General features: G+C 40.8%; 1 protein-coding gene across 1 annotated transcript in view; it reads left to right on the plus strand.

Moving 5' to 3' along the window:
* The window catches only part of LOC138776916 (uncharacterized), a 35,740-nt gene extending 22,197 nt beyond the window's left edge, over positions 1–13,543 (plus strand). The window contains exons 5-9 of the mRNA XM_069956206.1: positions 1,897–2,091; positions 3,142–3,204; positions 5,186–5,248; positions 8,349–8,433; positions 13,157–13,543. Of these exons, the coding sequence (XP_069812307.1) occupies positions 1,897–2,091; positions 3,142–3,204; positions 5,186–5,248; positions 8,349–8,433; positions 13,157–13,250 (500 nt within the window). The 3' untranslated portion in view covers positions 13,251–13,543. The remainder of the gene's footprint in view (positions 1–1,896; positions 2,092–3,141; positions 3,205–5,185; positions 5,249–8,348; positions 8,434–13,156) is intronic.
* The last annotated feature ends 2,280 nt before the right edge of the window (positions 13,544–15,823 follow it).

Here is a 15,823-nt window from a genome sequence, read left to right on the forward strand (position 1 = left end):
TGGTAACGTTTGGGGGGTTCCTGTGTCTACGTAATGCACTATATGGTAAAAGCGACATGATATCATTATTCTATAGGTCAGCCCGAACACAACCATATGCAGGTTTTCACAGATTCTCTAATTTTTCCGCCATGATCTCTAGTTTTTATTAATACCATATTTGTGAAGATCGCACGTTTTGATCACTTTTTATAAAAAATTTTTATATATAATGTCCGCGCACTTTTTTCCTTTTTTTCGTGATCGCCGTTCGCAATGATTCTTGTTATATTTTAATTACGCACGCTACGGTATATTATATGTTTATTTATTTATTTTTATATGTTTTATTTATATAATGGGAAAGTGGGGTGATTTAAACTTTTATTGGGGGAGGGGCTTTGGGGTAGTGTATTGGTGTTAACTTTTTTCTTACACACAAAGTCCCTTTGGGGGACTTGTACAGACATTAGATTGATAACACACACTGATCATTGCTATGCCATAGGCCTGTGCAGGCTCAGTGAGCAGTTCGCCTATCGGACCGCATGGAGGAAGGTAAGAGACCTCCGGCGGTCCGATACAGCGATTGGGACCCCCGCAGTCACACTGCAGGGGTCCCGATTGGTAAGTGACAGGGAATCGCTGCGCAGCGCAATCGCTGCAGCTTGTCATTAGTGGTGAGGTGCAAGCTGCTCACTGCAGCCGGCCCCCACCTCCTAAGCGCGCTCCGCTCTGAAGCGTGCTTCATAGCAGGAGAAACACCCAGGACGTATAGTTACGTCCAGGGTCGTCTGGTGACAGACTTCCATGGCGTAACTGTACGTCCAGGGTCGCCTAGGGGTTAAACATGCTCAAAACTGAAATAGAGACAAAAAAGCAGTGTGAACCCAGACTCCACAACAAATTTCACCTTATATATAGAGTATTCCATAAATGTATTCTTCAGTTGTCTGGCCACTAAAGACACTACATTGATTCCAATGTTACTAGTAACTGTTGAACACAGCAAACAACATAGCAAAAGAGGTGCATAAGAGCACCTTAAAGAGCATATTAAAACATGCTAAGGCTATGTTCACACATGCCATGTAATGGCAAATAATTGCAGTTATTTTAAAACAGCTGTTATTTTGAAATAATGTCCATTATTTGCTATTAAATGGCGGCCATCCTCTTAATATTAAAAGTGTTAGTTTTGGTTAAAATACTGAGTAAAAATACTCTGTGGGAACATAGCCTAAGGCCCTATTACATCAAAAGATGTCTGACAGATTATTTTACAGATTTTTTTTCAGCCAAAGCCAGAAATGGGTTTGAAAAGAGGAAAAATCTTAGTCTTATCTTTACAACCCGTTCTCTGTTAATAGTCTGTTTCTGACTTTGGCTGAAAAAATCTGTCAGATAATCTGTCAGACATCTTTTGGTGTAATAGGGCCCTAAGGGTATTTTCACACAGCGTTTTTTGAGGCCAAAATATGGCAGTTTTTTTGATAATTATGGCTGTAAATGTTATTGCAATTATTCCATCTGTTGGCCACCTTTTTGTCCTTCTTTTTGGATGGCCATTATTTTAAAGCAAAAGAAGGGCTGTATTATGCATAAATTGGGACCATTCAAAAAAGATGCCTGTAAAATGGCCATAAAAGATGTTGTGGGAACATAGCCTTTTTATGAAAACAAATAACAAACACTACAAAGCATTAAAACATTTAAAAAGACTGAACACAGCCATACAAAAAAGAACTCTAACAGGAGCTCCTACAATACCAAGCATCCCTACATGTACCAGGTACCCGAATAATGATGAAGCCAGAAATTACATATAGAACATAAAAAGCCACTCAAATGACCATAAATCACAATAAACCAACAACAGCTTATCCTGGTGCATTACACACATTATTTTCTCTGTAGGTTACTGTGGTCCTCCACCAACTGCATTGAATGCAAAACTAGATTTGCCTGCATCAACATTTCTAGTTGGACAAGAACTTCATTGCAGCTTTCTATGTGATGATCATGACCAAACTAGAGCCTTTGGAGTACTTAAGTGCCAAGCTTCCAGCGTAGGAGTTGACTGGATTAAGTTATCTGATGGATGTATTAACAGTGAGTATACAACTAACAATACCTTATTGTTACATTACTTTATCTTGTAAAATAACACAAAACATAACAATTACATTATCTGTTAACCCCTTCAAGACAGAGCCCTTTGATGCACAGATGTCCGGGTCAAATTAATACAATGTTCCGCCCCATCTTCTACTTCTAAGAGCCATAGGGCTTTTATTTTTCCACCTACAGGGCTGGTTGGGGTGTCATTTTTTGTGCCATGTTCTAAAGTTTTTATTAATATCATATTGGTGTAACAGAAAATTTTGATCTTATTAAATTTTTTTCTGATATATAATTTATTAAATTCAGCAATCCTGGAGTGTGGTTTTTTTCACCGTGCGGGAACAATAATGATACAGTATATATTAGATCGGACAATTCTACACGCTACAATATGTAATATGTTTATTTAATTTTTAAATATTTTTATTTGTATAATGGGCAAGGGGTTATTTTAAACTTTTACTGGGAGGGGGGTTATAAGGGTTTTTTATATACTTTTAAAAACTTTTTTTTTTTTTTACACTTCTTTTCATTAGATTGCATGTACTGATTGATGTCATAGCATAGCATAGATCAGTGTTATCGGTGATCTATGTATAGAGCCTGCCTAATTGGTTTACCCCCGCCTGTCGGGATGAGTAAGTTCAGTATTTGCAGAATACCTTTAGGCTATGTCCCCACACAGTATTTTTGCTCAGTATTTTACAACCAAAACCGGCAAAGAATTGAAAACACAGAAAAGCTATGCTCACACACTGTTGAAATTGAGTGGATGGCCACCATTTAATTGCAAATTGCTGTTATTTTAAAACAACGGCCTGTGTTTCCACTGTACTCCTGGTTTTGGTTGCAAAATACTGACCAAAACACTGAGCAAGAATGCTGTGTGGGAACATAGTCTGAAGCTGTAAACTAAATGCATTCTTCCTGATGTCTTCCTCAGTAGCTATATTCAGCCGTTCTTCATACAGTATAGTAATTTATTAAACAAGAGAAATAACTTGATTGTTCTGTAACAAGTGATGTATTTTTCCATAGAAAGCAGTAAATCACTTGGAAAAGACAATGGTTCATATCAAAACCAAGTAACAAATTGTGCAGGTACTCTAGTCTATTAAATATTTTTTTATTCATTATTTATGAAGATTTGCGGAATTAGTAAAGCAAGAAAACGTTGTATAATGTTGTATATAATTTGGAGAACACACATATTGCCAAGGGGATTTGTCAGCAGTAGTATGTGGCTATTTTTCTCCCTGTTCTTGCATGAAGAAGTTTTATCAAGTCCAGGTCCCACCTATATTACAATTACAAGCGCTAGCCATGGCCACTAGTACTGGGTGTAAGAGCACCTTTAAGAATCATGAAGACTAAAAAATTTGTGATGATGATTCTCAGGTCAATAAACTAAAAAAAATAAAGCATGTAAATACAAAGTACAATTGATGTTGAAAAAAATAAGACCCCATGTGGGTCTGTTGGTTAAAAAAAATGCAAGCACTATAGCCTTTTAAACACGAAGAAGAAAAACAAAAGTGCAAAAATAAAAATACAGGATTAAACATACTGAAAATAGTGAAGCAGAGACAAAAAAGCAGTGTGAACCCAGACTCCGGAATCCACAACAGATTTCAGCTTATACACAGCGTATTCCATATGTATTCTTCAGTTGTCCGACCATTAAAGACAATACATTGATTCTAGCGTTACTAGTAACTGTTTAACACAGCTAATAACATAGCAACAGAGGTGTATAAGAGCATGTCCATATTAAAACATGCTAAGGCTATGTTCACACACAGTATTTTTGCTCAGTATTTTGCCACCAAAACAAGAAGTGGATTGAAAACATAGAAAGGATCTGTTCACACACTGTTGAAATTTTAGAGGATGGCCACCATTTAATGGCAAATAATTGCCGTTATTTTAAAACGGCTGTTTTGAAATGTCCATGCTTAAGAAAGGCCCGTTCTTTCACTGTCGGGCCGAAATGTGTTGCATTTATTAAACCACCTCATCTTAAAGAAGTGCATTTACGTGTAACTCAAACCAGTACACTTGCATGCTGATAATCTGGCTTACCTGGGCACCAGCGCTGGTCCAAAAGAAGATCCTCATGGCCTTGTGGTCCTCTCTGGATCGCTACCGCATATACCAAAAATAACTACACAATGTATAGATCAAGACTTATCAAACTGTGTAAAACAAACTGGTGTAAACTGCCCTTAGCAACCAATCACAGTTCAGCTTTTATCTCTTTCTATTGCTTCACTGAGTGCTAGTAGTAACTAGTATCATAACCTTGTTCACATATTTAAATCAAGGTATATTACCAATATGTAAAGATAGAGACCTAGAATTACTAATGTGTCTGCGCCACACTTTTAGTTTTTTTTTTCACTTTGAAAATGGTCTAAACAAAAATCTAGACAAGTAGCATGTTGGGAGAATCAGACAGGTAGCACCAACATTTCTATAGCCCATGTACTACAATAGTAAAGACACTCCCACTCAACAGAAGACAGGCTCAAGCAGTGTCTGTAAGTATCACCTTGGAGTTTGCACAGTGGGGTCCATTGAGACTTTCAACTACTGCTGGTACATTGACTATGTAATGTAATATAGTGACTCACTACAACTCTGCAATAAAATCTAAAAAGAGAAAAGAAGATAAAATAAAGAACAATAAAAAAATGCACAAAAAGTAAGAAGTGAGTTCAGTATTTGCAGAATACCTTTAGGCTATGTCCCCACACAGTATTTTTGATCAGTATTTAACAATCTAAACCAGGAGTGGAAAACACAGAAAAGCTATGCTCACACACTGTTGAAATTGAGTGGATGGCCACCATTTAATTCCAAATAATTGCTGTTATTTTAAAACAACGGCCTGTGTTTCCAATCCACTTCTGGTTTTGGTTGCAAAACTGACCAAAACACTGAGCAAGAATGCTGTGTGTAAACTAAATGCGTTCTTCCTGATGTCTTCCTCAGTAGCTATATTCAGCCGTTCTTCATACAGTATAGTAATTTATTAAACAAGAGAAATAACTTGATTGTTCTGTGATGTCTTTTTCCATAGAAAGCAGTAAATCACCTGGAAAAGACAATGGTTCACATCAAAACCAAGTAACAAACTGTGCAGGTACTCTAGTCTATTAAATATTATTTTATTCATTATTTATGAAGATTTGCAGAATTACTAATGCAAGAAAACTTTGTATAATGTTGTATACAATTTGGAGAACACACATATTACCAAGAGGATTTGTCAGCAGTATGGCTATTTTTCTCCCTGTTCTTGCATGAAGAGTTTTTTTTCAAATCCAGGTCCCACTTATATTATTACAATCACAAGCGCTAGCCATGGTCACTAGTACTGAGTGTAAGAGCGCCTTAAAAAATCACGAAGACTAAAAATAGGTGATGTTTCTCAAGACTACTATAGCTTGTTATGAACTCGCCTGGGCCGCCATACAGTGCATCTGGAATTCCAGACTGATTCCAGATCTGTATCTGGAGCTGTCGAAAACTCTGTATACCCCCAATTTTGGACAAATATAGGACATGTCCTATATTTTCCAGAGCTATTTTCCATCAAGGACACCCTACAGGAAAAATCCTGAAGGGTATCCGTCCCAATAGAACCTTATGGTTCTGATAAGAAACCTAAAGCCCCCTTCACATGTCTGTGTCATTTTTTACTGTCAATAAATCCTGATCAGGAGGCTTCAGAAAACCATTAGTATTTCCTGACAGTAATTAGTGTTTAGGGCCAGAAAACCATCAGGAGTGCTTTCAGTATTTCCTCATTAGGCAAAAAAATGTATCGTAGTGTCCGTAATTTTGGATGCGTATCAGGAAGGCATCTGTAATTCCAGATGCTCCTATAGACATCTTCCGTGACAGAATTCCAGAAAAATTAAGACAGGTTCTATTATTTCCTGACCCAATTTCCAGGACAGACACCCTTCAGAAGTAGAACCCTATGTGTCAGGATATCTATCTGGATTTCCTAATAAGAAATCAGGATAGATTCCATCAAGAATGTGCCAGTAACAGCCAATCCTTGGGTCCTTCAGATTGTGAAAGCGTGCTGCAAGGTAGAGTTTAGAGGTTTACCCCAACCAGATTCTTGATCTCAGAATTGGGATCAGATTGGCAGAATTTTTTAGATCCAGAAGGCAGTCCAGAATTTCAATACCATAAGAGCAATGATTCCTGTTACTCCAAAGGAAGAAAGGCAGCATTACTACTAAACTATTCTCAAACACATGGATTTTGTAACAAAAATTCCAAACACCATCAGCCCCTGATTCCTTGGGAGCCCTTTATGGTCTCTATACACCTGAAGGATGCTTAGTCTCACAAACCTATTCACCCAGGGTACCAAAAATAGCTAAGCTTTGCAGTCAGGGTTAAAAGGGTTCTCAACTTTCAATTTGAATGTCTTCTATTTGGAATATCCTCACCTCCAAAGATATTCACAATGGTGGGGGTAGAGATAGTAGCTTACCTAGGGTCAGCTGTGACATCAGATGCAGCTGTCAACTTTGACAGCTGCATCTGATATGGTAATTAGCAGGCACGGCGATCGGACCATGCCCGCTTTTAGAGCAGGGCTGGCGGGCGGCCCCACTCTGAACACCCCTAGGCGACCCAGGACGTACAGGTATGCCCAGGGTCATCTAGGGGTTAAAGAGTCACTGTCATTTTTTTTTTTTTTTTTTTCAGAACTCAATAGTCCAGGCAATTTTAAGAAACTTTGTAATTGGGTTTATTAGGCAAATATGCCATTATCTTCATTTAAAATGCCTTTTCCCAGGTCCCCCCTCCTCTCCTTTCTGTCATTCACTGCTCAGAATCAGGAAATCTCAATCAGACGGGTCCTGTCTGTGCAATGGAGAGGGGAGAGGGGGGGAGACAAGTGAGATTAGTCAGCAGCAGAGAGCAGAGAACAAAGGATTACACAACAGGCAGCCGACTGAAAGCTCTATTCAGAAGTCAGCGGTGACATCAGAGGAGAGACCCTTGTTATAAAGCTTTAAATTAACTTTTTGTTGTCCTGTTTTGGAGCTTCATCTTCTCTCTTCCATAGACAACAATGAAGACAGGGGAGAGAGCTTCAAACTGCTTTTTCATGATAAAAATGCATTTTTCGGCTAATGACCCCAATTACAAAGTTTCTTAAAATCGCCTGTACTATTGATTTCTGCAAAAAAAAAAAAAAATTGACAGTGACACTTTAAGTCTGTCAAAAAATTCAAGATGTGCAGCTGATAGCTAACTAACGGAAAGGGGGCTGCACATACATCACCAGCTGTGTTCCCATACCCCATGCTCCATGATCATTAAGCTATGTTATAAGCTCTGTAAGCTCTCAATTTAGCTTTTTTACACCACAGTCCAGGCCATGTAATACCGCCTTTAGTTAAGATATCTTTTAGATTAATGTAAGAAATTTTGATCTTCCTTGGGTTGACTTGTTGCCATGAGAAAAAAACATTAAAGTTACTCTATTCTGTTCCCTAAATACAACAGACAGATCCTGGGGAATAGATGCTCTGTCACTACAATGGGAGATGGAGTTAGCACATGTCTTAACTCCATCTTCTCTAATCTCTCAGGTCTTGAGATAAATTAGCAGAAGCCCGACCAAAGCTATTCTTCTATCCCTCTTTGGCCAAAATAAGAAATGGTTTCCAGTTCAGAAATAGCTTGCCATAGACAGAGCTTATTATCTCCTGCAGAGGAGGGATCTCCTAAATCTGGGCTCTGTCTTTTATTCCGATGTCAAGAGATTTCAGTTTTCAGTATACTTATTGAAGAGGAATTGCAAAAATGATGAAGATAGGGCGGTTGATATTCTCTAGAGTAGGGAGCTATCCACCTCTTCCATTTATCTAAAATAATGGAAGAAATGTCCTTCCTGGTACTGTTTCAAACAACCAAATATGAACAATCCAAATATTCCTAGAATTTTAGACTTCCTTCAGGAGGCCCTGGATTAAGGGCTCAGCAGTAGTAACAGTAAGGTCCAGGTAGCCGCTTTAGCCACCTTTTTCGATATTCCTCTCTCCAAAGACCAATGGATTAAGAGATCCATATCGAAAAGCAGTCACCAGAATTAGACCCTCTGTCAGGAGAACCTTTTTTTTTCCTTTAAATGTAGTTATTTGGGGATTAACCTTGCAACCCTTTGAAACCCAAAATTCAGAAATTCTAATATTCGTTTGTTCTTACAGGCATGTATGGATCTTGTGTCTGTGTTAGCATTGGTCTGATTACAGCTATCATGGTGATTTTTGCAATCTTCAAAGTAGCACAATGGTAAGTACTACAGTTAGAGATGTGTTCAATTTTTTGTGAAGAAAGTGTCTGTAATAAGAATAAATGAGCAAGGTTTTCCTCATCTTGGATTAGGCTATGTTCACATGTTGCAATACAGCTGTATTCGGCAAACTGTGGTCGCTGTATTACATGTTCCTGCGGCCTACACTGCCATATCAGCTCCAGAAACATTATCTTTATCTCATTTGGAGTGCGGGTACCTTTGGGTGTGCCCGCAATCCAATTAAGCATTGACCACAATGTAAAGTATGGCTGGCAGTCATACTTTACATTGCTTGAACAACTATTTTCTATGGCAGCTGTTCGCAAAACTGCAGCTGTAGAAAATAGACATGTACATTATTTTTTGTGGCCGCAGTTTTTACTGTGTGTGTACACTACAGCCGTTGTAGCATTGATATTAATGCAAATGTTTTGATTTCTTTACCAACAGCCATTCTTTTCAGTAAAAAGAACAGCTGTTGTAAACTAAATTAATACGTTGTGTGAACATGGCCTTAAAGGGAACCAATCACGCCGAAATTGCCCCCATTGATAAGGAAGTGTGCTGGTACATCAGCCAGCACGCCTCCAAAACATCCCCCTGTACCCTCTGTGCCTTGCTTTATTACCCCGCAATCTTACATTTGTGAAACCCCGCGCCGTATGCTAATTAGCCCCAAGGAGTCACAGTGGGCTGAACTAGTTACTGTCCTGGGCGTAGTTACCCGGGTCCTGGGCGGCTTCCAGCACTGTAATCACGCCCAGAGGGGTGTGATTCAAAGACCTGCTCTCCGCCGACGTCATCTCTGGCTTGCATTCCACGTCGGCAGCGCGCAGACTTCTTCTGCACACCACGCACACGCAGTACGTCAGCGTCTTCTCCAGCCGTACTGCGCATGTGTGTCACGGCCGCGGCGGCGGCCCGTGCTCCGGGCCGCCGCCGCGACCTCCCTCTGCCCCATGCAGCTGCCGGGGTCCTTGTGCAGGGACCCGGCGCTGCTACATGTTCGGCCTCGGGGGGCGCCTTACCTCGCCCCGCTCCTGTCTCCGTCTGTGCCGGCCGGCGCGCGCGACCCCGCCTCCTAGGGCGCGCACGCCGGCTGTCTCGGATTTAGAGGGCCAGTCCGCCCCTAATTGGTGTTGCACACAATCACTCCCTATAAATTCCAACCCTGCCCCACTACAGGTGTTGGAGCCTCTACATGCTTCCCATAGCGTTTGGCCCAGCTCCCTGTTGTTCCTGACCTTAGTCCTTGTCCCTTGTTCCTGTCTTCAGTCCTTGTCCCTACTCCTTGCCCGCTGCCTTCCCATTGTTCCTGAGTCCTGTCCGCCACCGCCGGTCACGTCTACAGTCCTCTGCCGGCACTATCTCCTGCCTACTGCTCCTGCCACGCCTCGCCTGCCGCCACTAGCAACCAAGCCAGGGGTAGCGACCTGGGGGTCGCCTTCAGCAGCAAGTCCATCCCGCCTTGCGGCGGGCTCTGGTGAAAACCAGCGGCCCCTTAGACTCCGCTCCCTGGTGAGGTTAGTGCCATCGCTAGTGACGGTCCAGTGGATCCACTACTCCAGGCGTAACAATGTGTGGCGTATGAAAGAAGCGTTGCGCCGCCATCGTGGAACGCAGGTGCCACCGACGTGGAACGCAAGCCAGAGAGGACATCGGCGGAGCGCAGGTCTTTAAATCACGCCCCTCTAGGCGTGATTACAGCGCTGGAAGCCGCCCAGGACCCGGGTAACTACGCCCAGGACCTTGACTAGTTCAGCCCACCGTGACTACTTGGGGCTGACTAGCATACGGCGCGGGACTTCACAAATGTTAGATTGCGGGGTAATAAAGGAGGGGATGGAGGGTACAGGGGGATGTTTGGGAAGCGTGCTGGCTGATGTACCAGCACGTTTCCTTATCAATGGGGGCAATTTCGGTGTGATTGGTTCCCTTTAAAGTTTCTTTGTTAGTTGAATAAACTGTCTTATAATATCATATTACAGGAATAAGTCAGTTCTCCTATTAGCCATCCATTAATACAGAAGACTTAGGCTACATCTTCGCAATTTGTAAAATATCATCCGTATTGTGCTCAGTAATGTGCTCATTATTTTGCGGATCTTTCAAAAAAAAAAAAAAAAAGGGGGGGGGGGGGGGTATCAAATGATGTTACTAGCTGTCCCAACCAGCCAGGAGGAGGCTCCCATAGATTTCTATTGGAGTGTTTGTACCGCAACTGTGGACCGCATTACAACGGACCCTTTTTTTACGTTGTTTTAAATCGCACCATAGAAATTAATGGGTTACAAAGTTCTCCATATTTGCAGATCCGCAAATTCTAAGAAGTTATGTGGATATGTGAATAAGGCCTTATAGTTATGGCTCCGCTGTATCGTTATGTCTCTGCTGTATTAATATGAGGTACACTCCCATTGACCCTCTCATCCATGTCTGATTGCTGACTACTGTGTATACAGAGTTAAAGGGGAACTCCACATAAGAAAAATTTGTTTTCTATTAAAAGTACATTAAAAGTTATATATATATGTGTCTATATAATGTATTACCGTATCTGCCCCACTGGTAGCTGATAGAAATTCAGGAAGTGAAGAAAAATGGCCTCTGTGCCAATCCACATTGACTCCTGCTCCCACTGCTCTCCCACCTTAGGAGACAAAACTTCCATGCCTCTGTCTCACATTGTGTGTGTTTGCTGATGATGCAGATAGGGGGCAGGGCATGATGTCACAGGAGGCTTGGCTGGATCCCCCAATCCCCTGAGTGATTTACCATCTCTGACTAGCCAGAAGCAGGAGCAGCAAGGACTGTGGGCTGTGATAAACAGCTGAGGGAAAGCATTACATTCTGGAACCAGTTCTGCATTCTGGGAACTGCTCAACCAAGAAGTACAGCCACACAATACAGAACAAAACCCCCCAAAATAAATGGATTTTTAGTAGTTTCAAAACTGGGATAGATATGTAAGTAATACGCTATGCTTCTGCAGAAGTTACATTTTGTTAAATCTCTACCTGGAGTTCCCCTTTAAGCCTTAGTTACACTTTCAGTGATTTTTAGGCTCCGTAGATTAACGGTCCTGTTACACGGAGCGTTAGCTGATGAAACGATCATAAGTCGATCGTTTCTTTAGGCCCTGACCAAAAATCATCAGGTGCCGTAATAGCGATGCATGGCCAGTGGCTGACAATTCAACAAATAGTTTTTACAGTACCTATCCATGTCCCCAGTCTCCTCCTGTGTTCTCCATGTTCCTCCCTGGTCCCGCGCACTGCAGCTTTAGAGCGGCCTGTCTGGGCTGACAGTCAATCACTGGCAGCGGTGGTCCCGGACAGTGCTTGGATGCTCAGAAGCTTTAGTGAGCGAGACCAGGGAGGAAGCATGCAGAATGCAGGAGGAGACCGGGAACATGGATAGGTAATGTAAAAATTGTTTAGGCAAAGGCTGCACGGACATTGCTAACAATGTCTGTGAAGCCCTTGGTAAAATGATTATTGGGCCGTGTAATAGGCCCAGTAAACGAGTGTTGATCTAGCAGATTGGTGGTTGTTTACAGTATTGATTGAGCCTGTGTTATAGCAAACAAAGTCTAGCTCCACTTGGATCGTGTAAATAGCCCAATAGAAATCAATGGGCCCTACAATTGATAGTGACTGCGGATCCACTATCACAGGCAATTTTGCGGAACGTGTGAATAAGGCCTTACTGCAGCCTGCCTATCAATTACTGCTAAGAGGGGCAAAGTAGCAGTTTTAGCTAATAGAAGGACTATTTTTTTAATAATGCTGCTCTTACCTAGGGCAGATACTAAGCTGACACAACAGCTTTAGAGGAACATACAGCAGCTGAAAAGTACTGCAAGGTTTGAGATGTTTGAAATAGAAGTAATTTACAAATCTGTATACCTTTCTCAAACCAGTTGATTTAAAAAATTTTTTTTTTTTTATCTCCAGTCCCTAATTATATTAAGTCACCTATTATGTGGCTTAATGCCCATTTTCAGAATATGTAGAAGGGGGTAAGTCTCTGCCAGACTACTTTGGCAGCAGCTTAGCTCCCCTGAAAACAAAACGATCAGGTGTGTTGAAATTCAACAGCCCACCCCTTTTCTCCCTTTCATCTAGCACTGTTGAAGGGGTGTTGGAGGCCCTAAGAAAAGTATTAAATGGTTGTCTTCAAATTTGTTTGGGTCATCTTGCTTTAAATGTGTTTTGACAACTTTATTTAGATCCCCTATTGCTATTACATTACTATTGCTGAAGCCTACAGCCTTTGAAGATATGGCTATATGATATAGCATCACATGGACTAAGTCTCAGAGGTCAATAGAGCACATGGCAGTGATGGAGAAGACCAGCCACGAGACATTACAAAATTCCAATTGTAGATATTAGGGGAGATTTATCAAACATGGTGTAAAGTGAAACTGTCTCAGTTGCCCCTAGCAACCAATCAGATTCCACTTTTCATTCCTCACAGACTCTTTGGGAAAAAAAAAAGTGGAATCTGATTGGTTGCTAGCGGCAACTGAGCCAGTTTCACTTTACACCATGTTTGATAAATCTTCCCCTTTGTATAATGCAAACTTTGTTAAAAACAACAAACAAAGAAACAGACACTACAACCTAATTGGCTAGTAGATTGCAATATCCATTTACATTTTCACCACCTTTTACTGTACCTTCATGTTGTTTCCATAATTTGATGACTTTATAGGATAATAAAATCTACTGCAAAAAGAAATACCATGTCTGCACAGAAAGACGAGGAGATGAATGGTGCCCATGTTCCTCTAACAGAAAAGCAATAGAAGCAATGAACTGTCTGATATTTTCCATCCCATACTGCTTTCCCTCAGCTATCGCCTTTTTTTAATGCAATGGAGAAATAAATATTTGAATTTGAATGTATATGATAAAGTCCAAAAGCTGCTTTAAGCTATTTTTAACACGAACATTTATTTCCTAAATTTCTTCCTCAGCCTATGTACTTTCTATAAATTATTATTTTACAGCTTGGTGATACTGGCATGAGTGGTAAAGTGCTGTAATACAAGACTCATTTATGTATTGTTACAATTTAATAAAAGTTTTGTAAAAGAAAGTTTTGTTCTGTGGTCTTCATATATAGCCTTAACACAGGGATGGGGAACCTGCGGCTCTCTAGCTGTTGCAAAACTACAATTATCATCATGCTTGGACAGCCAAAGCTAAAGTTTTGGCTGTCCAGGCATGATGGGAATTGTAGTTTTGCAAAACCTGGACAGCTAAAGGTTCCCTATCGCTGTCTTAACAGGGGATAAGTGTATGATCAGAGGTCTAGCTTTTACAAATGTTTATCTTTTATTACAGATGTAACGACTCCTACTGTACACAACTCCTTTCTATATCGAACATGGAATATCTTCTTGTATTAATATAAGGAGATGAAATACAGCTAGGATATATATTACTAATGCTGGTGTTAAATGCTTTTCTGTAGCAGACTTGCATCATATATAGTTTGTGATATATCTCAACATTGGCAGAATAAAACAACACAGGGCTATGGAAATTAGACGTCAATATAAGACTTTTAACCATAAAAGGAACACAATGGTAAATCTGTAGGTTGTGGGAGTGTGGTCGCTGCGCAGCCCCACTCTGAACCGCCGTGGTCCCGAGTGCCGCGTGTAGCCCGGGGCCGCGGGTATTAGCGGGCACGGTCCGATCGCCGTGCCCGCTAATACAGTAATCAGATGCAGCTGTCAAAGATGACAGCTGCATCCGATTACCGGATCCAGCACTTCCCTGGTGTCCCGGAGGAGCGATCCACACATCTGTACTGGCCTGGTAAAATGGCGCTGATCCCGGCTCGGCACTCGGATGCTTTTGGCTGCAGCAGCCGAAAGCATCCGAGTGCCGATCTCATTGATCTTCGCTGTATAACTATACAGCAAAGATCTCAATGAGAGATCAATGAGAGATCAGTCCCCCTGTGGGACTTCTAGTATGAGTGTAAAAAAAAAAAAGTGTTGTTAGTAAAAAGCCCCCTCCCCTAATAAAAGTCTCCCCCTTTTCCCATGTTTTAAATAAAAGTTAATAAATAAATAAACATGTTTGCTATCGCCGCGTACGTAATCGCCCGAACTATTAATTAATCACATTGCTGATCTCGCACGGTAAACGGCGTAAGCGCAAAAAAAATCCCAAAGTGCAAAATTGCGCATTTTTGGTCACATCAAATCCAGAAAAAATTTAATAAAAAGCGATCAAAAAGTCTTATATGCGCAATCAATAGAAAGAACACATCATGGCGCAAAAAGTGACACCTCACACAGACCCATAGACCAAACGATTAAGGCATTATAAGTATGGGAATGGAGCGAATTTAAGGAACATATATTTGCTAACAATGGTTTGAATTTTTTACAGGCCATCAGATACAATAAAAGTTATACATGTTATATATCGTTGTAATTGTAAAGACTTGAGGAACATGCATAACAAATCAGTTTTACCCCAGGGCGAATGGCGTAAAAACGAAACCCCCTAAATAAAAGAAATGCGTTTTTTTTGTTCAATTTCACCACACTTTGAATTTTTTCCTGGTTACGCAGTGTACTTTTTGCAAAAATTCAGCCTGTCATTGCAAAGTACAATTAGTGACGCAAAAAATAAGGACTAGGTTCTAGGTCAGTTGGCATTGCTGAGTGCCATTAAATGTGTGAAAGCTAATATGACGAGCAGCCATTTAGATTGCAGCTGTTCTCGTTTACTGTGGTTAGAAAAGAATGCTGTGGTTTTTATTAACAATGCTTATATTTTATGTCTGCACTATGGAGGCCCACAGAAAGGACGCAGTTCTTCTAGAAAGCTGTGACTGAGCAGGCCATGCACTTGCTATACATTTCCTAATTTCCAAAATCAGCCTTCTTTTCATCCTTCATTTACCATTATTATCTAAGCTTTCTTAGCTTTAAAATACTAATGAGCAGTGTGAATTCTGGAATGGGGTTATGTTGGGTATGGGCTTTCAAAAAGATCAATCTTGATCAGAGAAAAATAATCCAAAGGACTTTTATTTTACTCCACAAAAATAATTCACATGACAGCAGTCAGCTTGATGCTTTCCACATTGTAGCAAAGTACAAAACTTCACAATCCACTCAATCATTTACACCTGATGGGGTTTTATACCCTTGTCAACTCCCACAATGCTTTGCACATTTTCCTATAAAACCCCTGAGTGTCTGCTGGTCTGCCTCTTACATGGTCAGAGCACACACCTCGCTGCAGCTGCTCCAGGCAGGTAAGTAAAAAGAAAATACACAATTGTTATAATGTTACATTTCACATTACAGCACTTTTACTTAGTTTTAGTACATTGTTCCCTGGTGGCAAT

The sequence above is a fragment of the Dendropsophus ebraccatus genome, chromosome 1 (assembly GCF_027789765.1).
Source record: "Dendropsophus ebraccatus isolate aDenEbr1 chromosome 1, aDenEbr1.pat, whole genome shotgun sequence".
NCBI lineage: Eukaryota > Metazoa > Chordata > Amphibia > Anura > Hylidae > Dendropsophus > Dendropsophus ebraccatus.